This window comes from Rana temporaria, chromosome 4 (assembly GCF_905171775.1).
Source record: "Rana temporaria chromosome 4, aRanTem1.1, whole genome shotgun sequence".
Lineage (NCBI taxonomy): Eukaryota > Metazoa > Chordata > Amphibia > Anura > Ranidae > Rana > Rana temporaria.
In genome coordinates this window covers 109,445,419-109,469,785 of record NC_053492.1, presented here as the reverse complement: position 1 = coordinate 109,469,785, position 24,367 = coordinate 109,445,419, and the positions used below count along the sequence as shown (strand labels likewise).

General features: G+C 42.7%; 1 protein-coding gene across 1 annotated transcript in view; it reads left to right on the top strand.

Annotated features, from left to right (window-relative positions):
* LOC120936421 (kyphoscoliosis peptidase-like) overlaps positions 1-24,367 on the top strand; it is a 44,143-nt gene that overhangs the window by 7,011 nt on the left and 12,765 nt on the right. The window contains exons 2-7 of the mRNA XM_040348732.1: positions 3,514-3,564; positions 8,105-8,170; positions 14,434-14,508; positions 21,556-21,624; positions 21,719-21,801; positions 23,546-23,654. Coding sequence (XP_040204666.1) covers positions 3,514-3,564; positions 8,105-8,170; positions 14,434-14,508; positions 21,556-21,624; positions 21,719-21,801; positions 23,546-23,654 — 453 coding nt within the window. The remainder of the gene's footprint in view (positions 1-3,513; positions 3,565-8,104; positions 8,171-14,433; positions 14,509-21,555; positions 21,625-21,718; positions 21,802-23,545; positions 23,655-24,367) is intronic.

The following is a 24,367-nucleotide window of genomic DNA, read 5'->3' as shown; positions in this document are numbered from 1 at the left end:
CTTCCCCTGCAGTCTTCTGGAACCCACTACAGCAGTTGTCATCTACCCTGTCCTCAGGGCCCACTAACAGGCCAGGTTTTATGTATTAACTTGGGGAGATGCAGACTAGAATACTGCAATCACTGAGCAGCAAATTATATCACCTGTGATGTATTTTAGTTATCTTGCAAACCTGGCCTGTTAGTGGGTCCTGAGGACAGGGTTGATGACCACTGCACTACAGGACCCAGAAAGCTGCAGGGCCATTCAGATAGCACAGCTTGGCAATCAGCCACAGTTGGCCAGCTGCCCACAGTTAGAATACTGGCGCAGGGGACCAAAGACCAGTGAAGAAACTGGCCGGGTGAGGACAGTTTTTGTAGCTGCCCGGTGAAGAAACCGGCTGGGTGAGGACAGTTTTTGTAGCTGCCCGGTGAAGAACCCGGACAGTTTTTGTAGCTGCCTGGTGACGAAAACAGCCGGGTGAGAAGAGTTTTTGTAGATGCTAACTTTTAATTTTCCAAAAGGGAGGAGCAGCATTATCTGATCACTAAGGAATTTACTGCCCAGGTGATTATTAAGATAGCACAGTCAAGGACATATTTAAAGGGGTTGTAAAGGTTCATTTTTTGTTTTCTAAATAGGTTCCTTTAAGCTAGTGCATTGTTGGTTCACTTACCCTTTCCTTCGATTTCCCTTCTAAATGTTTTCTTTCTTTGTATGAATTTCTCACTTCCTGTTCCTCCTCAGTAAGCTTGCCTCCATCATCTGAGCTGTTCTGGCTGGGGGTTAGTCAGTGTGCTCGCCCCCTCACTTGGGACTACATCCCTGCGGGGAGACGCTGTAAAATAGATACTATTTCCCATTGAAACTAAATGATCATCCTCTGTGGCCATTTTGTAGTGCTGGTTGAATTTTGGTACAATATGAAGTTCAATTGGACAAAGCTGACAGTTTTTATTCAACATACTGTATATTACAATACATGAAAACTCCTGACATGTAGATGGGTCAAGCTTAAATTAGGGCTGTGGACAAGTTTGGGTTGGGCTGCCACTTTCCAAGTGCAAATTAGCAGATCATTGGTGAGTGACAGCACAGACAAGGTATAAGGAACTGGTTCAGAGGGAATTACCTAGGCAATATTATGAGTTGAGGAAGGAATAGTTAAAAAATGTCTACTACTAAGAGAATATACAACAACGATCTTATTTATTTTAGCTTTACTTTAGTTTACAGAAATTTAGAAAAGTTCCTAATGCATTCTATTCTATAATCTTAGTAATGAAAGCCCTACATTTAACAAGTTACACATTTGTAACAAAACACTCACAGCATGAAAACAAAAACCAAAAAAACTCTAAGACCCGGTTCACACTGGGGCGACTCGTCAGGCGACACAGCCGCCTGACAAGTCGCGTCCCATTGTAGTCAATAGAACCGTTCTAATAGGAGCGACACAAGTCGCTCCGACTTAGAAAAAGGTTCTTGTACTACTTCGGGGGCGACTCGGGGCGATTTGCATTGACTTCTATACAGAAGTAATTTTGCAAGTCGCCTTAGAAGTCATCTTCAGATCGCCTGGCCGAGTTGCCCCCGAAGTCGTGCCGCCCCAGTGTGAACCGGCTCTAAAGGTAAGGTAGAAAGCTTAAAAAAAAATGGGGTTGGTTTACTAAAACTGAAGAGTACAAAATCGGGTGGAGCTCTGCATAGAAACCAATCAGCTTCCAAGATTTTTGACAAAGCTTAAGTGAACAAGCTGAAGTTAGAAGCTGATTGGCTACCATGCAAAGTTACACCATATTTGCACTCTCCAGTTTTAGTAAATCAACCACAGTGTTTCATCCATGGGCATTCTTTCTTCAGGGGCGGCATCATTTTAGGATCACTTATGCCCTGCCCCTTTTCAACAATGTCATGAAGGGAGGGGCTTAGTCATTATAACATAAAGCGTGAGTGTGTGTGGGGAGGGGGGTTTGTCATGGCCATCTGAGCCACATGCAAACAAAACCATGCAAAATATGCTGTGACCACAGCAAGTGAAGGTATAAATAAAAATACAATTAGGCAATCGATCAATTACAAAATAAAAACTACACCTGCATGGTGCAGCATTGGCTTAAGCCAGTGGAGATTTTAAATGCTATATGGGCACAATAGCATCTTTATGCTGTTGTGCCCATATAGCTGCTATTTTGCCCTTATAGATGCTGTTTTGCCAATATAGCTGCTATTGTGCATCTATATAGGCACAACAGCAGCTATATAAAGGGCACAATAGCAGCTTTATGGGCACAATAACATCGTTATGCTATTGTGCCCCTATAGATGCTTCTGTTCCAATATAGATTCTGTTGTGCCCATATTAAATATAGCTGCTGTTGTGCATCTATATGGGCGCAACAGCATCTATATAGGCACAATAGCAGCTATATGGGCACAATAGCATAAATATGCTATTGTGTCCATATAACTCCTATTGCATCCATATTACTCCTATTGTGGCCATACAAATGCTACTGTCTCCTATTGTGCCCAGTGATACTGACCTTGCAGCGCTGCTTTGAATCCCGTGGGTCCTGGCTACCTGAACTCGGAGTGACCAAGAGGCGGATTGATATTAACAGCATGCCTGAAATTCCATCTGGAACTATAGAAGAGGAATAAGATGCCGACAGATGCCTCCGAAGAACTGCTGCGTCATCAGATGATTGGGGGTGAGGGAAGGACAGTCTCTGACAGTAAGTCAGATGTCATAGAGCAGCAGCAGTCAGCAGGGTAGACTCAGTAAAAAGTAAGCAGCGAACCCTGCAAGGTCCGCTCACGGACACCAGTGTCTGTGTGCGGACAGCTTTCCGATTCCAGGGGGGCACTTCTCCCCCTTGCCCCCCCTTGCAGACGCCCATGGTTTCAACTAAGTCGTTTGAGGAACAATCCACTCATAAGATAGTAGGTGTGGTTGGCTAACTAGCCTTATACCACTAGTTAAGGCAAGGTTGTTCTGCAAAGGTTCTAATGCGCAGTTCCACCCCACCACCTCCAACATGATGTATTATGAATTCAGAGGTAAAAATGCAGAGGCTTGCACATATATTTGTAAATGTGTGCAATTAAAACCTGTTTTCAATGCATATTTTTAGTCAGTGCTAGCTAATAAGTGTGCTGAGAAAACTTTTGTTTGTTTATGCTGTGCAAAGTTCTTCCACCTGATATCAAAGGCTATTTATAAACTGGGGTCGTTGCCATTTTTGTATAGTGTAAATTAATTATTGCCTCTGTGTTCATTTTATTTTTTAATATGGACATGGCATTTTCCTTGTTAGTTCCCAGTATGATAAAAGATTTCTTACTTGGGTTCTGAGATTATAAAGCTTAGAACCCATGTGATCTATACTGGTTTGGACTGGTTTCTGTCATTTTTGAATGAACAGGAGCTTAAAATGTTAGCTTTTTACAATTTAGAACATGCAGAAAGTTACAACCCATACAACTCTTCAAGTCTTATATTAAAACATAATTTTGTTGTGTTTATAGGTTTAAAAAAGAAAGAAAAAGAAGAAGATGGAGGACAACAAAGGGACTCGGGTAAGTTATCTGTTGGTGCCTTATACTCCTGCAAATTTAATTGAACCTTTACTGGTCAGAAATAACTGATTTTGTTTCTCTTTGTTATTGACTTTTCCTGACTTAGGCCCCCTTCACACGGTCGGACCGTTCAGATCCGTCTGTCAGTTTTGACGGTGGACCTGAACGGCCGCTCCATGCAATCCTATGGAGTGTCGGATGTCAGCGGAGACATGTTCGCTGACATCCGATCCGCCAAAATCAGACGTATGGCGTTTTCATTAGATCGCTCCATTGGAGACAGCGATGCTGCACAAGCATCTCCCCGCTCAGTGAGCAGAGAGGGACTTGTCATCCACCGGCTCAGCGGAGATCAGCGGACAGATCTCCCGCTGAGCCGGCAAGAGCTGGCGGACTCCGTAGCGACAGAGTCCGCCTCGTGTGGAAGAAGCATTAGAGACTAAGCTCCATCAGATTTTCCATTCCTCTGTCCAATTAGACTGCCTCAGTGGATAGTAAAGGCACTCATACATCAATATGTTTTTATATATTTAGAAAACATATATATTTTTTTAATTTAAACATGAAAAAAGCTTCCAATTCAGCTACACTAATTTTTATAATATATCATGACTATAACAGAACTTAAATTGATGGGCATTAGGCTGCCCAATGCCTGCCAATTTTCCCTATTTATTCCAGCTCTTCCATCCTGGGCCTCGGGTTTCATAAAGGACCTTCTGCACATGCTCCAAAACATGTAGCCACCCCTTTCTGACATCACTTCCGGTACATGTGCTCCAATCCTGGAAGTTGATTGGCCATCTTGCTTCCGGCACCTCTTCCGGCACCTCTCTTTCAGGTAGGACTTACGCCGACGTATCTCGAGATACGCCGCGTAAGTCAAAATGTGCGCCGTCGTAACTATGCGCCGTACCCACAAAAATAGATACGCCTGAAATTAGGCTTCTCCCGAGCGACGTAACTTTCCTCCGCCGGTGTATCGTAGGCGCATTTTTACGCTGGGCGCATCTTTTGCGCTCCCATTGATTTCCTATGCAAATATGCAAATTAGGGAGATACGCGATTCCCAAACATACGCGTGTCCGGCGCAGGCTACGCGTGGTGCGCGTAAGTTGTACGCCCTGCGCAAACTTGCTCCTCATAAAAGCAGGGGTAACTCAGCAACAGACGTCCACAGGTCAGCTGGAGAGCAGCTACAGCAGCACCGTTACGGACGAGCTGAGCAACCCCACTTGCAGGACAACACATCTGTATGCCAACATGCCAGGGGCAGCCATGGTCCTAGTAATAATACTGTGTAAACCGACTCGTAGGAGGGCACGGGAGAGGATATACCACACGCGCATGAACATCTTTGGCATGTGTGATTCGGAGGTGTTTCGCATTTTCAGATTCAGCCCTGCTGCCATCCAGGAATTAGCCACAACCCTGCATGATGACATCACCAGCAAGACACATCGCTCACAAGCAGTGCAGCCACTGGTGAAGGTACTGGCAACACTGCATTTCCTTGCAAGTGGATCTTTTCAGCGTACAAGTGGAGTCATGTCTGGGATGTCACAATCCTCCATGAGCAGATGTGTGCACCAGGTTGTCCCCGCAATCCTCAGACGCATGTCCCACCACATCATCAAACCCACCCAGGAGCACCTGCGTAATAAGGCAATGGCGGATTTCTATCAAATTGCAGGATTCCCACACACCGTGGGGGCCATTGATTGCACACATGTGGCACTACGCCCCCCCGTGCTACAGAGCACATATACCTGCAATCGGAAGCACTGGCATTCAATCAACGTACAGGTGATAGCCGATGCCCATTGCCTCATATGGCATGTCCGTGCCAAACACCCAGGGGCCAGCCACGACAGCTACATATACCGTCAAAGCAACATCTCCACAGAATTTGAACAGAACGTGTATGGGGACAGCTGGCTGGTTGGTGAGTGACATGGGTGTCAGGCATAACTGTCTGACCCCATGATGCAGACATCACGAGGGGCACATGCATGACTAACATCCTCCTGTCTTTTCCCTTCCAGGTGACGCGGCATATGCACTTGGGCCCCATCTCATGACTCCATTCCGGAATCCCCAAACCACAGGAGAGCAAAACTACAATGATGCACACACACATACCCGTGCAGTGGTGGAACGCACCTTTTGCCTCCTGAAGTCCCGTTTCCGATGCCTGGATACGTCCGGGGGGGGGCCTGTTGTATTCCCCAAACTTTGTGTGCCAGATCATCGGTGCATGTTGCATTTTGCACAACTACGCCATGAGAAAGGGCCTGGAGATTGACCTACGTGATGACCTAACCTCCCTACCACACAATCCCCCCCAAACCGAAGCTACCCCATCTGCTGAGGGAACAGCAGTCAGGAGTTGCCTTGTGGAACGCATCTTTGCACGTTAAACACACACATTCATCATGGCACAAGGAGAATTCACGCATACACACCACTGTGGTCCCTATCACACACCCCACATCCACATCACATTGGATTAGCCCAAGTCCACCATGCAGGACTTGGGAGCAGCAACGCCACGGCAAGGCTAGAATTATGTTGCTGACCATTCATACCACATTCACACGGGTCGTGGGGATCACTTCTCCCCAATGACCGAGGGTGACACCCCTTTGCCGGCAGGAGTGTCACCCCCCCCCATTCACACACCAATCACACTGTAGTTCCTACACCGTGTGTAGGAACTACAACTTTAAAAATAAAGCTCATACTCTGAGCATAATAATAATAAAGCTCATACTCTGAGCATAATAATAATAATAATAAAGCTCATACTCTGAGCAGAAAAAAAAAAGCTCATACTCTGAGCATAATAGAAAAAAAATGAGCACTCATCTGCTCTGACGTGGGCCAAGGCTGGTGCCACGGGTGCCACGGCTCCGTCTCCTCAGTTGGCGGGAGGGAGCCTGGGGTGGGGGGGGGAGCATCATCCCCTGCTTGGTCACTCCTGGCAGGTGGTGACTGCCTGCCCTCTATTGCGACAGCGAGGCGGGTGAGCACTGTGTTTGTCTGAGCGAGCATCCTCAGCTGGCGGGTAGAATTGTGGTGCTGGTGCCGCCGGGTCTTCCTCCCCTCAGCATGCACAGCAGCAGTGTTGGCCTCTACTGCACCTGCCAACCTCCTCACCTCCGCCGTGAGGACTGCTGTTGCGGCCTGCTGCTCCCCCATGCAGGTCACCATCGCAACACAGTTTGAGCTCACATCCTGCAGGCTCTCTGTCATGCTCTGATCAGCATGCAGGGTATATATATATATATTTATACTGTCAATGTGAAAATGTATCAGTCGTGATATACTAATGGCCTATCTTATTTCTTGAGACCCAAAAATGCCAGGACAGTACAATTATCCCCCAAATGGCCCTTTTTGGAAACTATACACCCCAAGGTATTTAATAAGGGCAATGGTAAGTTTTCTGAAGTTGTCATTTTTTTACATTTTTTTGGGGAAAATAAATAAAAAAAAAAAAAATTTTTTTTCACATTTTGTTATGAGAGCAGTATAGCATCACCATATGACTGGTTTGTCAGTGACCAGTGCACAAAGCAAGGTCCATAAAATACATGGATGAGCGAGATTGGGGTAGAGGAACTTGACTGGCTTGCACAGTGTCCTGACCTCTACCCGATAGAATACCTTTGGGGTGAATTAGAGCAGAGACTGCGAGTCAGGCCTTCTCGTCCAACATCAGTGCCTGGCCTCACAAGTGCGATTCTAGAAGAATGGTCAAATGTTTCCATAGACACACTCCTAAACCTTGTGCACAGCCTTCCCAAAAAAGTTGAAGCTTTTATAGCTGCAAAGGGTGGGGCCAACTCACTATTGAATCCTAAAATCTAACTGAGATGCCATTAAAGTTCATGTGCGTGAAAAGGCAGGTGATGCCAGAATCATGTTTGGCTCCTACCACCTCTAAATGCCCAAACAAGCAAAGTTCAGTTTGGACAGATCGTTGAGCTCTTACTTAATGACAACCCATGCATGGTGATCTTTTTCTGACTACTGATAGCAGGCTGGTCAGCTGATGAATGTCAGTTGTCTGACATTGACCATCTTTAGTCACTGACGTCACTTGGGATTCCCACTCAAAAATGTATCATGTAAAACACCATTGGCGGACACCAATGATGCTTATGGATCTCACAGCAGGGAATTGTCAATTAGCTGCGATAGTAATAACACCACTAAACTAATGCAGTAGCAGCAGGTAGTTCAGGCAGACCATTTAGTTTGCCTGGTTCATGAACAGCAAGAGTTCAGGGTGAACTCTGTACCTCCTCAAACTTGAACTTAAAACCCAACAAATCAATGAATGAAATAGAAAGGTACCTAATAATTGCTTAACATTACACAACAAACTGTGTGTCAATTACATGTTATTTCATTTAATTAACAAAACTGGTATTTTCCGTTAAACTTTATTGGGTATAAAACATGCTAAACATCTTTATCTGAAAAATGAATGCACTTTAAGGCTGTCCTAATAGTAATATAATTTCCCTCTTAGGTGACATAGTGGATTTAGCAACTGCTACCGAAGACACCAATGCCAAGTTACCATCTACTAGTGAAGGTACTGAGAAAATGGTCTAAGGCCTCATACACATGACCGAGGAACTCGGTGGGCGAAACACATTGTTTTGCTCATCGAGTTCCTTGTTAGGCTGTCGAGGAACTCGACAAGCCAATTTTCTCCATTCCCGTCAAGGAAATAGAGAACTTGCTCTCTTTTTGGCTCGACAAGTTCCTCGACAGTTTCCTCGTCGAAAAATGTACACACGACCGGTTTCCTCGGCAAAAAAAAAAAAAACAGCAAGTTTCTTGCTGGTTTTTGCCGAGAAACTCGGTCGTGTGTACGAGGCCTAAGAGATTCAAGAAAACCTTATTGTTTGTAAGATGCAGATATTATCTACAGAACCATTGCTAAGTAAGAGATGTTAATTGTTATGCCCCGTACACACCATCACTTTATGCGATGAAAAAAAACGACATTTTCTGTGAAGTAAAAAATGACATTTTTGAAACTGTGAAGTTGCCTACACACCATCGTTTTTCTCACAATGTTCTAGCAAAGCGAGGTTACGTTCTCACCACTTTTAAACAACGTTTTAAACGACGTTTTTTTACTACACACGGTCAATTTCTGTGAAGTAAAAGTTGACGTTTTGAAAAACGACACATAAAATTGAAGCATGCTTCAATTTTTTTGGGTCGTTTTTTAGAAGACATAAAACGACGTTTTCCCCCACACACGGTCAATTAAAGTGACGTTTTTAAAAACGTCATTTTTTTTCATCACATAAAGTGATGGTGTGTACGGGGCATTAGAATTGCCATAGTGGGGTGGTTTATTCACTAGATACCAAAACAGTAACTAACAGATTAAAAACTCTACCATACTGTGAGAAATCTCAAAAAAATGGGGTTATCAGTATCATGCCTCGTACACACGACCGGTTTTCTTGACGGTAAAACTGCGAGGAGAGCTTTTGGCCAGGAATCCTGGCCGTGTGTATGCTCCTCGCAGTTTTTCCGATGGGAAAACTGCCCAAAAATCGCCAGACAAAAAAAGAGAACAAGCTCTCTTTTTTCCCGCCGGGAAAACCGGTGGACTTTTGGCAGTTTTCCTATGGGAAAAACTGCGATGGAGCATACGCACGGCTGGGATTCCCGACCAAAGTTCCATTGCAGTTTTCCTGTCGGGAAAACGGGCCATGTGTAGGGGGAAAGACTGACCGAGCAGGTTCTCTGCTTTCCCCTCGGGATTTACGACGGGAACTTTTCCCATCGGAAATCCCACACGTGTGAGGGAATGGAGGAGACCCTATCTCCTAATTTTGGCATAGGTGTCACTGCTGCGAGACACCACAGAGTTGGAGACACATTGAGTAACACTACCTGTGATTAGAGTTGCCATTTAACGTCCCCACTCTAGTTCTCAGATCAGAAGATGACCTTGATCAAGAGCACCTAAGCTGGCTGATCAGAACTCCCCCCAGCACTGCCCCTCACCCCAACCCCCCCAAGGAGTAAGAGAAGGAATACAAATAGAGAATACATGGAAGGGAGAGAAAAAGAGGGGGCGGAAAAAAGAAAAAATGGAGAGAAAGAATCAGAGAAAGAACAGGAAAGACAGCTAGAGAGAGGGATGTGAGGAAAAAAACAACAAGTTAGGATAGAGAGAGATAAAAGGAAAAAAAGAAAGGAGAACATATAGAGAGTGGTACATCCTAAAATGTACTATAAGGGGTTTTAATACTGTACAAGTGAAAGGGACTCAGGGAGCAGGTTAGGGGCAGTGGGTTAGGGGCACACATGACTTGTCTTGCCTTGGGTGCCGACAACCCACGCTATGAAAATTCTACTGTTAGGGGTCCCCACAACTTGGAAACATTTCTTCAAGGGGTCACAGCACTAGAAAGGTTGAGAACCACTAATATAGAGCATTTTTTGTGCAAAGTTTAGACGAGTTTAGGAGAGTTTTACATTTTTTCTGCCAGTGATCTCCAATCAGAAACGCGAATGAGAAGGTTTTTTTTTCTGCCTCTTAACGTTGATCTAAAAATATATGCCTGTAAACGTCATAATGTGCATGAACACATAGGATAACATTGAGTTGCTTCTACAGGCAAAACACAAAACTCCTGTAGAAGCAACGTTTTTTAATGCCAGTTTGCATGGAGCCTTAGGATACTAATGGCAAGAAATTCCATCCCGCACAATTGACAGGAGAATGTGCTTTGCAAAAGCTAAATCTAGGATAATAACATGTGTTAGCCTTACAACCATTAAAGCAATTTGAACAGAAACACAAGTAGGCAAAATGACTTAAAGGGGTTGTAAAGGTTCATTTTTTATTTTCTAAATAGGTTTCTTTAAGCCAGTGCATTGTTGGTTCACTTACCTATTTCCCTTCTAAATGTTTTTTTTCTTTGTCTGAATTTCTCACTTCCTGTTTCTCCTCAGTAAGCTTGTCACCATCATCAATGGGGTTTAGTCAGCCAGAACAGCTTACTGAGGAGGAACAGGAAGTGAAACATTCAGACAAAGGAAAACATTTTTTAGAAGGGAAATCTAAGTAAAAAGTAAGTAAACTATCAATGCACTAGCTTTAAGGAACCTATTTAGAAAATAAAAAATGAACCTTTAAAACCCCTCAGGTGGATTGAAATTTGGCCTGGTTCAGCAAGGACCGATCCATGTGCTGCTGCTCCTGCTCGACAGAAGTCTAATGACTTGCTCCTATATCAGGTTTTTAGCAGGTGCACCACATTTCAATGTATTCCTATGGAAAGGCAATCCAGCTTTGGGGTGAATGATAGACAGCCCTTTTTATAGGAATGTATGAAAATTACAGTACGAGTACGTCTACATGCCCAGGTCAAGCTCTCTCTATCTCATGCTACCTGTGGATTCGGCCATAGACAAGCTGGAGCAGACAGGTGGTCAGGGAACCCACCCATTCCTTCCCTGACTACATTCCAAAGCCTTCATAGACAGGGATCCTACTCATGTCAGATGCAAACTTCCTCTAGAATCCTACCACCCTGGTTGGACAGTACCATTCTTTGCCTTTTTATGACTGCTTGTATATATAAATATATATTTTTTTATATAATAACACACATTATTTATATTTACAGTATCTGATCACTTTTATGTGCATCCAAATTATATCTGAAGACTGTATACTCCCTATAAAGATCAGATATAACACCACCCCCAAACAACATCTAAACTTGACTTTCAAGGTTTATAAAATGACCTGCTTTCATCCTCTGACTTGTTTTGTAACATGACGCTCACCGGTGACTGAAAGTATTCTGTTCCAGCAGCACCTTACAATGTGGTTGCTAAAAACAAACAGGTGAAGTCTAGGTTAATGATTGTCCATGCCGCAGGTTCAGATTTCAGCTGCACCGCATTCCTGGCATTTCACTGCTATAAAGTCTCAAAGGTTAATGAGAGTAACCAAGTAGTAAATAACATTAATTATGACTAAACACATACAACTTGGAACTGAGTACAACTTACTCTGCTCACAAAGGAGAACATTTGAAATTGAAGTAATACTATTATTTGGGAAAGTTTTTGAAGTAAAAGCTTTTAAAAAGTGTATTTGTAACCGTGTATTTTTCAGGGTAAAGTTTTTACTTTACTTGATTGATTAACAAAGAGCAAGACCTCGCTAGTGCTTTGTCCACAAAATACATTACATTGGAACATGATAAAGCTAAGCTTTTAGAATATACTGTGTGTGTATATATATATATATATATATATATATATATATGTGTATATACACATACACATACACTGTATATGTAGTCTATACATTATATACCAGCAGGGCTGGCCTTAGGTGTTCAGGCGCCCTGTGCAAGCTAATCCTGTGGCGCCCCCCCCCCCCCATCTTCACCCCTCGTCCCCTAAACATACACAAAAAGGAAAACAATATTAAGTCCCTTATTTCCTCCTCCACTTTTGTGTGTAGGCTGGCTATAAAAAGTAAATACTTTTTCTTTTTATCTGAAAAAGTAGATGCATGCAGGGCCAGGGGCTCATTGTGACTTACCTTTCGGTGGACGTTGCGGCTTTGCATTTAAAAATTGCGTTTTTGGGCTTTCCCAAGCAGCGGCGGCGCATGTGCAGTGTGCCTGTCTGGGCCGGCAGCAGCCATTTTTCAGGTGCCGCAGCCGATGCGTTGCTCTTCACCCAGTCCCAGGGCAGGGGGACCTGGCAGCGCCTGCTGCTGTGACTCGTATGAGTCGGACTGTGATAATCATGTGAGTAACTGACTGTGACTCACATTCTGCGAGCTGTGATGGGCGCACGGCGCCCCTGTTGCCGATGGCGCCCTGTGCGGCCGCACAGCTCGCACACCCCAAAGGCCGGCCCTGTATACCAGCAGCCACCAACCAGTGAGAACATTTTGGTGGTCCCCAGGGGTCCTGTTGCAAATCAACATTGTGGCAGATGTATACCGCCCAATGTTATTTCTAGTGTTGTTCTCGATGCGCTCTGACAATCAATACTGTCAGCGCACATTGATATCTGATTCCTCCTCTGTAAATCCACCTTCTGGGAACTCAGAGGTAGGAGCCGAGGGTAATGGCAGCACTGATCACAGACTGTGGGAGGGAGCACAGAGCTTGAGCACATGGCTAGATAAGTAGGTGAGATCCAATGATGAGTCTGTGCAAGGCAGAAGTGTAATGCAGAGTGAAGGGAGCATTGAGCCAGAGCATTGTGTGTATAAGGCAGCAATGTGATCCAAGGGGAGGGGGGGGCAGAGAGACAGAACATTGTGTGTATAAAGCAGTAATGTGATCCAGGGGGAGAGGACAGAGAGCCAGAACATTGTGTGTATAAAGCAGCAATGTGATCCAGGGGGAGGGGCAGAGAGCCAGCGCATTGTGTGCATAAGGCATCAATGTGATCCAGGGGGAGGTGGCAGAGAGTCAGAGCATTGTGTGTATAAAGCAGCAATGTGATCCAGGGGAGGGGGGCAGAGAGTCAGATTAGGCATGTGCATTTTGTTTCGTTTCGAATCGAAATTGGGACAAATTTTTCATTATTCGGACATTCGGATGCATACGAATTCCCGAATGATAATATTAACGAATTTACCAAATCCGAACGAACATTTTCGAATCGAAAACCCGCAGACGAAATTCAATCGAACATCGAAAACAGCTTCTATTCGTATCGAATTCGAAAACAAATTCTATTCGAATCAAATTCGAAAACAATTCGATTCGAAAACAAATTTGAATGAAAATTGAAAGCAAATTTGAATAAAAATATAAAAAATATAAATCAATTTCTAAAAAAGAATACAATAAAATAGAATATAAAATAATAAAACAATAGAATGAAAATCAAAGAATAGTAAAGAACAGAATGGAATTTAATCGAATGTAATCAAATACAATAGAATATGACCTGGCTTCTTCTATCTATCTTCCATTTTCTGAAATTTGAAATTCATATAGAATGAACTCAAATTCAAATAGAAAAATATTAGAATAGAGTAGAAAAAAAATATTTATATATATATATATATATATATATATATATATATATATATATATATATATATATATTTTTTTTTTTTATTATTATTATTCTACTCTTCTAATATTTTTCTATTCGAATTTGAGTTCATTCTATATGAATTTCAAATTTCAGAAAATGGAAGATAGATAGAAGATAGATAGAAGAAGCCAGGTCATATTCTATTGTATTTGATTACATTCTATTAAATTCCATTCTGTTCTTTACTATTCTTTGATTTTCTTTCTATTGTTTTATTATTTTATATTCTATTTTATTGTATTCTTTTTTAGAAATCGATTTATATTTTTTAGATTTTGATTCAAATTTGCTTTCAATTTTCATTTGAATTTGTTTTTGAATCGAACTGTTTTCGAATTCTATTCGAATAGAATTTGTTTTTGAATCCGATTGAAATATTATCGAATCCGAATCCGAATCCCTGGATCACAGCAATGTGATCCAGGGAGAGGGTGGCAGAGAGTCAGAGCATTGTGTGTATAAAGCAGCAATGTGATCCAGGGAGAGGGTGGCAGAGAGTCAGAGCATTGTGTGTATAAAGCATCAACGTGATCCTGGGGGAGAGGGGCAGAGAGCCAGAGCATTGTGTGTATAAGGCATGTAAAATTTATGTTTTGCTGTCCACAGGACTCCAAATTGTACGTTTAGTGGTTCATGAGGTCTGAAAGGTTGGTGACCACTGATATATACTGTATGTAGACACATACACAGTTAACTGATAAAGTTGGAAGCTACTTGTAATACATTTTTTTTTTACAGTTACAGTTGAGAACGAAATGACAATTACCGATCAAGAAATACAGAGTCAAGGAAATAAACCAGTCACAGATTTAAGTAGGTTACTATTCTTATTGCAATTCATTTAGCATTTTGTTGGGTGTGCAAATATTAGCTTTTCATCATGTTTTCTATCCTAGTGATTTTCTATCAAATTTATATTTGTCTTGGGATTCCAGTGGTGATATTGCTGCACTTGTCCTATTTCTGACACCTGTTGTGGACATGTTTTAATTAAATGGTGGATAACTCGGAGGGACCTGAGGATAAAGAGTAGAGAGTCTAAGGAGAAATATAGAAGAAAACTGAAGTGGAAACTCCAGCAAAGGGGTGGGGAGTGGCATGAGAACCATTACAGGTCTTAATCAGGTTGGTGGAGGGACTAGGGGTGATATGGAGAGGGCAAATGAACTGACCCCCATTTTTTTTAATAGGTTTGGTTCAGAGGCCCTGGCTTTAAAGGGGCTGTAAAGGTACAATTTTTTTTCCTAAATAGCTTCCTTTACCTTAGTGCAGTCCTCCTTCACTTACCTCATCCTACGATTTTGCTTTTAAATGTCCTTATTTCTTCTGAGAAATCTTCACTTCCTGTTCTTCTGTCTGTAACTCCACACAGTAATGTAAGGGTTTCTCTCTGGTGTGGAGTGTCGTGCTCGCCCCCTCCCTTGGACTGCAGGCGAGTCAGGACGCTCTCTACGTTGCAGATAGAGAAAGGAGCTGTGTGTTAGTGGGCGTCCTGACTCTCCTGTAGTCCAAGGCAGGGGGCGAGCACGACACTCCACACCAGGGAGGAAGCCTTGCATTACTATGTGGAGTTACAGACAAGAAGTGAGGATTTCTCAGAAGAATTAAGGACATTTAAAAGCAAAATGGAAGGATGAGGTAAGTGAAGGAGGACTGCACTAAGGTAAAGGAAGCTATTTAGGAAAAAAATGGTACCTTTACAACCCCTTAAACTTCCTCAGATTCAACACAAAGCTGCAGGAGAGTAGAGTTGTGGAAAGTACTCGCCTCTCCTCATACTAGATGTACTTCCTCCTTTACTGTTTGTTCTGATTCACCCCTATTGGATACTTTTACTGGTTGTTCTTTTTATAAAAACAAATTCTACTTTCCCTTTATGGGAAAGTGCATAAATGTCTTTTACAGCTGATCAGATGGGTAGACAATTGGAGAATAAAGGCAGTAAAATCAGCAGGCCCTGATGGAGTTAGCCCCAGGGGACTTAGGGCATGTGCAGAGAAGCTGGGGAGTGTTCTTCAACGAGTTTTTAACTTGTAATAAGATAATGATTAATAGTACGCTAAAACCAACCTATTAATATTGCACAGTGCTTCGTAATAATACACCTATAATGCATACATATGTATTAATAGAAAAAATTACAAAAACACCTTCCTCCGTGAAGATAAAGATGAAGTGCAGATCAAAATTCACCACCACCTGAATGTGAATTGCCTGCTCACCTTCCAAACAAAACAAATTGTGTGTAATGTCATTTTAAGACACCTTAATATGGTCAGTTCATATATGTTTGGATTCCAAGCGGTGGCCCGCAGTGCTGTCTGGGATTTTCTGTTTATAATGATTCCCAAATAAAACCAAATAAAATCATTGTGCAAGTGTGCTAAAATAACATTGAATCTGATGATCAGATAATCTCACTCACATTTGTTCAGTGAAAAAAGCATATTGTACGATCAGTTTCACAAGCAGCTTTTTTCTCCTCAGTACAGATCCAGTGTAACGAAGCACCGGAAGTGTCGTCACTGGCCCCTCCCAACGCTTTGCGTCTCAGGCCACGTGACTTTCTCAAGGGTAAAACTTGAGCTTGAGTCTACAAAAGGTTCCTGTGTTGTGGAAGACATCCTGTCTTGTCCCTGTGCCAAAGATACCACGTCCTTGTGGCTCCAAGGATTATAGACCAGTGGCTTTGACCTCTCACATCATGAAGACCTTGGAGGGACTTGTTTAGACCCTTTGCAGTTTGCATACCAGCCAAGACTGGGGGTTGAGGATGCTATAATTTTCATGGTAAATTGCATGTAAGCACACCTGGATAAGTCAGCAAGCACTGTGAGGGTCATGTTTTTTTTTACTTCTCTGGTGCTTTTAATACTAATATCAGGCCGGATCTTTTGGGCAAGGAGCTAGCAGCAATACAGGTTGATGTTTCCCTTGTGTCATGGGTTGTACACTGCCTGACAGGAAGTCCACAGTATGTGCATTTGCAAGAATGTGTGTCGGATACAGTGATCAGCAATATTGGGGTTCCACAGGGGACAGTTCTCTTTCCCTTTCTATACCACTGATTTTAGCTACCAGACAGAGTCTTGCCATCTTCAGAGGTTTTCTGATGTGGGATGTATCAGGAATGGGCAAGAGACTGAGTATAGGAGCTGGATGTGGATTTCAGAAAGAGAAAGCCACCTGTGACCCCAATCTCCATCCAAGGAGTGGATGTGAAGATAGTAGAGAGTTACAAGTATCTGGAGGTGAACATAGATTAAAAGCTTGACTGGATCAAGAATACTGAGGCGCTCTATAGGAATGGCCAAAGCCGCCTCTACTTTTTGAGGAGACTGTGGTCCTTTAACATCTGCTGAAGATATTTTATGAGTCTGTGCTGGCCATCACTCTCCTGTATGCAGTGCCATGCTGAGTAAGCAGGCTTAGGGTGTCCGACGCCAACAGACTCAACAAACTGATTTGCAAGGCCAGTGATGTCGTTGGATTGGAAGGGGAGTCTTTTACAATAGTGTTGGAGAGGAGAATGTTGTTCAAGTTACGTTCAATCTTAGACAACTCCTCCCACCCACTCCACAATACACTGGTCAGTCTGCGGAGTACCATCAGTGACAGATTGTTATACCCATGATGCACCACAGAGCGAAACAGGAAATCATTTATAGTATCCTCAACCCCCAGTCTTGGCTGGTATGCAAACTGCAAAGGGTCTAAACATTTTTCTAACCATGGGTCATAACTGATATAAAACAAGTCCCTCCAAGGTCTTCATGATGTGGGAGCTCAAAGTCACTGGTCTATAATCCTTGGAGCCACAAGGACGTGTATATCTTTGGCAAAGGGACAAGACAGAATGTCTTCCACAACACAGGAACCTTTTGTACACTCAAGCTTAAGATAAAGTATTTGATTCTTTTCTGTGAGGGCTGGAGGTGAAGCTTTAATTCTGGTTTATGATCAGGATTTTGTGTTGTTTTTATAGTATGTTGGTATTGTGTTGGTTATTATTTGGGTGGTGTAAGAGAAAGTGGTGTATTATTTGGATTTGGTAGTTTAACTGTCTGTTATTTTAATCTGTGTTATTTATTCTATGTTGTATTTTAATTGTATGGATGTTTAATTTGTAGTATCGTTTTAATTTTGTTATTTGGCGTTAATGGCTGTTATTGGTAATTTTGTTGTGCTTTTGCATCTTGTTCCGTTTATTGTTGTGATCTTGTGTTGTCTTTGTTAAGTGCGTCTGTGTCATAACAAGTTTCCTGATTTCCCTTTGGGATTAATAAAGAATTCTGTAGGTGAACCTGATCGGACAGCCCGCGTGAAAAGGTTCCTAGAAACCAGCATTGTTTGACATCCCTTTGCATGGATAGCACTCTGTGAAAATATTTAAATAGCAATGAAATTCTCAGTGCAGTAAACCTAAAGACATACCTGGGGACAGGGCCATCTTAATGCAAGGGCACTCATGGGCACTGCCCAGGGGCCCCAGGTACATGGGGGCCCCACAATAATCTTGCATTACATCATGCTTGCCAACTGTCCCGGATTTGCTGGGACAGTCATGCTTTTGACTAAACTGTCCTGATATGGTTGTGTCCCGGGAAGTGTCCCAGAGCCTGTACTGTGCCCTACTGAACCCAGTATTGTGCCCTCCAGACCCCACTCCCCCAGTACTGTGCCCTTCTGCATTCCCCCCTGTACTGTGCCCTTTGTTTTGACTAGTCTTTGATTTATGAAATGTTTTCCTTTTGTAAAATTGATTATATTGAAAGAACTAATGAATATATGTTTAATTCTATCAACTATTATACTTTATTTCTTGAAAGTAGGTGCGTAAATTGGGGCAAGCTGGAAGGGGCCCCAGCACAATACTTTGCCCAGGGCTCCATGATGCTATTAAGACGGCATTGCCTGGGGATGCCATAATCAATGCTAGCGCTGCCTATGGTTTGACCTCAGGACAAAGTGAATTTTATTGAAAATAAAGGGCTAATTTTGGCTTATGCAGTAATAATTTATTGTGTATGAGGCCTCGTACACACAGGGCCGGCGCTAGGCATAGGCAAGTCAGGCGGCTGCCTAGAGCGCCAGGTTAGGGGGAGCGGCAAAATCTGCATCCCCAGCCACTCGCTGGGGATTCGGATCATTAAAATATCTCCTGGACCGAAATTTTTAAAAAAACTTCCCTTTGGCGCCAGGCTGGGGGGGGGGGGGGGGTGTGCGCCTCTGAAGACATCACCTTCACAACGCTATTCCCAGCCTGCAGCGCCGTAGATGAGGGGAGAGAGCTGGGACAGCAGCTGAGATGGAAGCCCTGCATGTGTTGTCTGTGTACAGTCCAGCAACCACCCAGCCCTCCGCTCTGATGTGTATCCCCTCCCTCTCTGCCCTGATGTCCAGATGTCATGTGTCCAGCAACCCCTCTCTCCTCCCCAAAGGCGCGCTCCGATGTGTGTCCACTGTCCAGCAATCCGTTCTGAGATGTGTTCAGGCAGCAGCTCAGCATGCCCCCCTCCCCCTCCCCGTTCTCCGTCTGACACTCTGACCTGTGTCCAGTACCAAGGCCTTTCTCCCTCTGCTGTAGTGTCCTCCATGCCCAGCAGCTCTCCGTCCCCTCCAGGCCATGTCACTAGCACTGAGTAGTGCATACATCGTGGGATATAGCGTGGCTGGCGGCAGCTCTCTGGGCTTGGGGACAGGTGCACCGATAGATGCAGCAGTTCACGTTGTCAGAAGTTTTCTGAGCTGCTGTGGTGAGTAAAAACGTGCTTTCTCTCTGAGTTTTCATGATATTGTATTAGACAATTACATGGAATTTTAAAATGAATGTGTGTATCAGTGTATGTATACTGACTGCCCCCCCCCCCCCCCCTTCCCCAGGGTGCATTAATTAGCAGTGGTGAAGCAGCATTGATGGGCACATGTGAGATGGCATTTGATGGGCACATGTGAGACTGCATTGATGGGCGCTGGGTGAGGCTGTATTTAATGGGCACAGGTAAGATAGCATTTGATGGGCACAGGTGAGGCTACATTGATTGGCATTGGTGAAGCGGCATTGATGAGCACTGGTGAAGCAGCATTGATGGGCACAGGTGAGGCTATATTTGATGTGCACAGGTGAGATGGCATTTGATGGGCACAGGTGAGGCTGCATGGATTGGCACTGGTGAAGCAGCATTAATGGGCGCTGGGTGAGACTGTATTTAATGGACACATATGAGGCTGCATTGATTGGCATTGGTGAAGCAGCATTAATGGGCGCTGAGTGAGGCTGTATTTAATGGACACATATGAGGCTGCATTGATTGGCATTGGTGAAGCAGCATTGATGGGCACTGGTGAGGCTGTATTTGATGGGCACAGGGTGAGGCTGTATTTAATGGGTACAGTTAAGAGATGGCATTTAATGGGCACATATGAGGCTGCATTGATTGGCATTGGTGTAGCAGCATTGATGGGCACACGTGAGGCTATATTTGATGGGCACACCTGAGGCTGTATTTGATGGGCACACGTGAGGCTGTATTTGATGGGCACTGGTGAGGCTGTATTTGATAGGCACTGGTGAAGCGACATTGATGGGTGCTGGGTGAGGCTGTATATAATGGGCACAGGTGAGATAGCATTTGATGGGTACATATGAGGCTGAATTGAGGCTGTATTTGATGGGCACTGGTGAAGCGACATTGATGGGCGCTGGGTGAGGCTGTATATAATGGGCACAGCTGAGAACAGGGCCGATGCTACCACTAGGCAAACTAGGCAGCCTAGGGCACCCAGCCACTGGTGTTCCTACTCTCTTCCCTTTGCAGAAAGCAACTAAGTCTCAGCATCATCAGGCAGCCGCCGCTCCGTTCACAGATAGTGTCAGAGGCGCAGCGCCTGGCGGAGGGCTGTGTCTGTGTCCTGACTCCAGAATTAATGGAAGCAAGCAAACATTCATTGATGGGCTCTGGTGAGGCTGCATTTGATGGGCGCTTCATTAGAAAGGTGGGGTATACATGGGCAGGTCAAAGGGTGTGGGGTTAGGGGTGGAGCCAAGGGGGCGGCAAAATTAGGTTTCGCCTAGGGTGTCAAAAATCCTTGCACCAGCCCTGCGTACACACAATCGAGGAACTCGTCGTAAATGAAACATAGTTTTCCTCGACGAGTTCCTTGTCAGGCTTGTGGAGAAACTTGACAAGCTTTCTTTGCGTACACACTGTCAAGACCAAATCTCCTCAAATGCGGTGACATACAACACGTACGCCGGCAGGGAAGTTCGATTCCACTGGCACAACCCTTGTGGCTACTTTTGCTAATCTCCTGTTACTGCGTGTTAAGTAAAAGTTTGGTAAGAGACGATTTGCACTTTTCAGTCTGTTACAGTGTGACAAATGTGCTATCTCCATTACAAACGCTACTTTTACCGAAGGTGCGCTCCCGTCTCATACTTTATTCTGAGCACGCGCGGGTTTCTAAGCATACACACAAACGTGTTTGTCCTCGTGTTTGTCGTCGAACCACGACGAGGAAATTAAGACTCCCGTCGAAGAAAAAGAGAACTTGTTCTCTTTTTTTCTCGTCGAGTTCCTCGACAGTTTTCTCAATGAAAAACATACACACGACTGCTTTCCTCGGCAAAAAAGCTCTGCCACCAAGTTTCTTGATGGATTCTGTCGAGGAAAACGGTCGTGTGTACGAGGCCTCAGTGTTTAAGGAAACTGGATTTTTTTTCTTTAGCCAAGTATATAGTTTTGATGTCAGACATAAGCCAGAGAAATATTTTACTTTTGTTTGATGTGTGCATAATATACGATAATAAATTTCATATTATGACATTAAAATCAACGTCTAATATAACATGCTTTTCAGCACTTATTCAGAAGAATAAGAATACCTCTCAACACAAGCAGAAGCAAGAAAAACATTCTACAACATACAGTAAGAAAAACATTTTACATATACTGTATAAGCATAGTCAGTAACATATATCATGGTTTCTCACGTGATTATATAATGTTCTTTTTGTAAATAGGTTACCCCTGGGATAAAAATGATCTCAAGTCTTTGCAGGTGGATCTGAAAAACTTTGAAAAGCTGGACCTTCAGGCTGCAAAGGTACAAATCAATAAATTCATGTTTTTTTATTTTTTATTGCAAAGTACATTTATGGACATATGAATGTAGAAATAGATAAAACAGAAAGTTGGGGATATCAGCATATGGATCAATTTAAAAATAATTTGTAATTTCATTTCTGGGTATAAACATTTTTCAAATGGCAGGTGAGGAATTGACTACCAGACCAAGTGCACAGGTAAAGTATAATTAAAGGCAAACCTTTTTTTAGTTTTTGATAGAGTGTAAATGGATTACAAGTTTTTATTGCTGTTTATTGCCCCCATTAGGAGATCCACCCTCTCTATTTATCATTATTTTTTAAAGAAAAACACACATTTTGTGTTGTCCCCAGAAAAGTAATAGAGGAAAAATCTTCCAATGCTCTAGTTCTGGTGACCTGGGGGTCCCGAAGAAATTCCCTTAATTTACTGGGATTTCCTCTCGCTTCCTGTTTGGCTATGGGAAATTTGACCTAAGCATATATATTTGTAGTGTTTTCTTATCTCTATCAAAAGCCCTGAGTCCGGTGTCTTTCTGCTGTTTCGATTCCTCTTTTATCAGCATGATAACTTCTGACAAGTTCTCCGACAAACTAGATAAAACCAGCCTAAAACTTGTGTCGGGGTGGGTGCTATAAATAGATTAGCAGAGAGCTGGTCTATTCACAGGACAGCTCTGCACATTCCTTCGCCTATATGGAGGGGGGGGGGGGTATGTCTTTCCTCCAATCAGCTGTCACACAGTGTATGCCAATAATCCCCACCCTGAACAGGAAGAAAAAATATCTAACACAATGTTCACTTTCTAAAGATTATAGCAAGCTGAAGACAGCAGATATACATGTAAAACTTATGTACCGAGGTTTGTTAAATCTCTTTGTATCATCTGAGGCTATTCAGTTCACTGGGTATATGTTAGGGTGGGTATATGTTAGGGTTTACATCCACTTTAAGTGAACTATTTTATTATATTATTAAAGTGGATGTAAACCCACTCTCATCCTTTCTAAACTACTGCCATAGTGCTGATCTATAAGGATATAGATGCCTCCTGCATGTGTCCTTACCTGTGTGACTTTCTTCTATTTCTGGTTTTGTTTGGTAAATTGTCATATATTGGAGATGATTTGCTAAAGACAAATAGGTGGTTAAATTTTCTAGGAAATTTTCCCTTAAGTTAGTAAATGTCTAATCTGCTGGTCTCCATCAAGTCAAGTGTAAGAAAAAAAAAATAATGGGATTAATTTACTAAAGGCAAATAGACTGTTCACTTTGCAAGGGAAATTTCACTCTGCAAGGGAATTTTCCCCAAAGCTTAGTGAATGAGGTGATGCTCAGCTGACTTCTATCATCCAATCTGGTGCAAGCAAAAATGTTTGTTTTTTCCTTGTACATGATCGGGCATTCTTTGCAAAGTGTAGCTTCACCACAATCACTAAGCTCTGGAAAAATTCTCTTGCAGAGTGCAATTTCACTTACAAAGTGAACAGTCTATTTGTTTTTAGTACATTAACCCTACTGTGCTTTTTTTATTTTCTTTGCACGTAATTCTATGTAGGTATTCTATGCAAAATAAAATGTTCACTGCATTCACTAAGGTAAGGGACGATTCCCTTGCAAAGTGAATAACTTTTAGAGAAGAGACAGGACACTATGGTGGAGAGTGAATAACTTTTTTGCCTTTAGTAAAGTAACCCATATCAGTTCATTCCTATTCTTATGTTGTCTATGCCTAAAACTAGGTCAATGCCAACGGGACACTTGAACAATTAGTGAAAGAACTTACCCTTGAAGCTAACACAGAGCTGGAGAAAACAAGAGTTTTTTGGATTTGGATCTGCCATCATATTGGTATGTGGGGGAAAAAAAATACTACATTTTCCATTGAAAATTAATCATGATAGCTATTTCATATTTAACCGCTTCCTGACCAGAGCACTTTTTGCGATTCGGCACTGCGTCGCTTTAACTGACAATTGCGCAGTCGTGCGATGTGATACCCAAACAAAACTTACATCCTTTTTTCCCACTAATAGAGCTTTCTTTTGGTGTTATTTAATCGCCCAGAGGCGATTAAATTCGCATGTGCTGCGCTATATAAGTTTTCATTCATTCATTCATTCATTCATTCATTCACCTCTGTGGTTTTTAATTTTTGCGCTATAAACAAAAAAAGAGCGACAATTTTGAAAAAAATACAATATTTTTTTACTTTTTGTTATAGTAAATATCACCCAAAAATATATAAAAAAACAACGTTTTTCCTCAGTTTAGGCTGATACGTATTTTTCTACATATTTTTGGTAATAAAAAATCACAATAAGCATATATTGATTGGTTTGAGCAAAAGTCATAGCGTTTACAAAATAGGGGATAGTTTTATGGCATTTTTATAATTAATTATTTTTTCACTAATAATGGCGTCGATCAGCGATTTTTATCATGACCTTATGGCGGACACATCGGACACTTTTGACGCAATTTTGGGACCGTTGTCATTTATACAGCGATCAGTGTTATAAAAATGTACTGATTACTGTGTAAATGACACTGGCAGGGAAAGG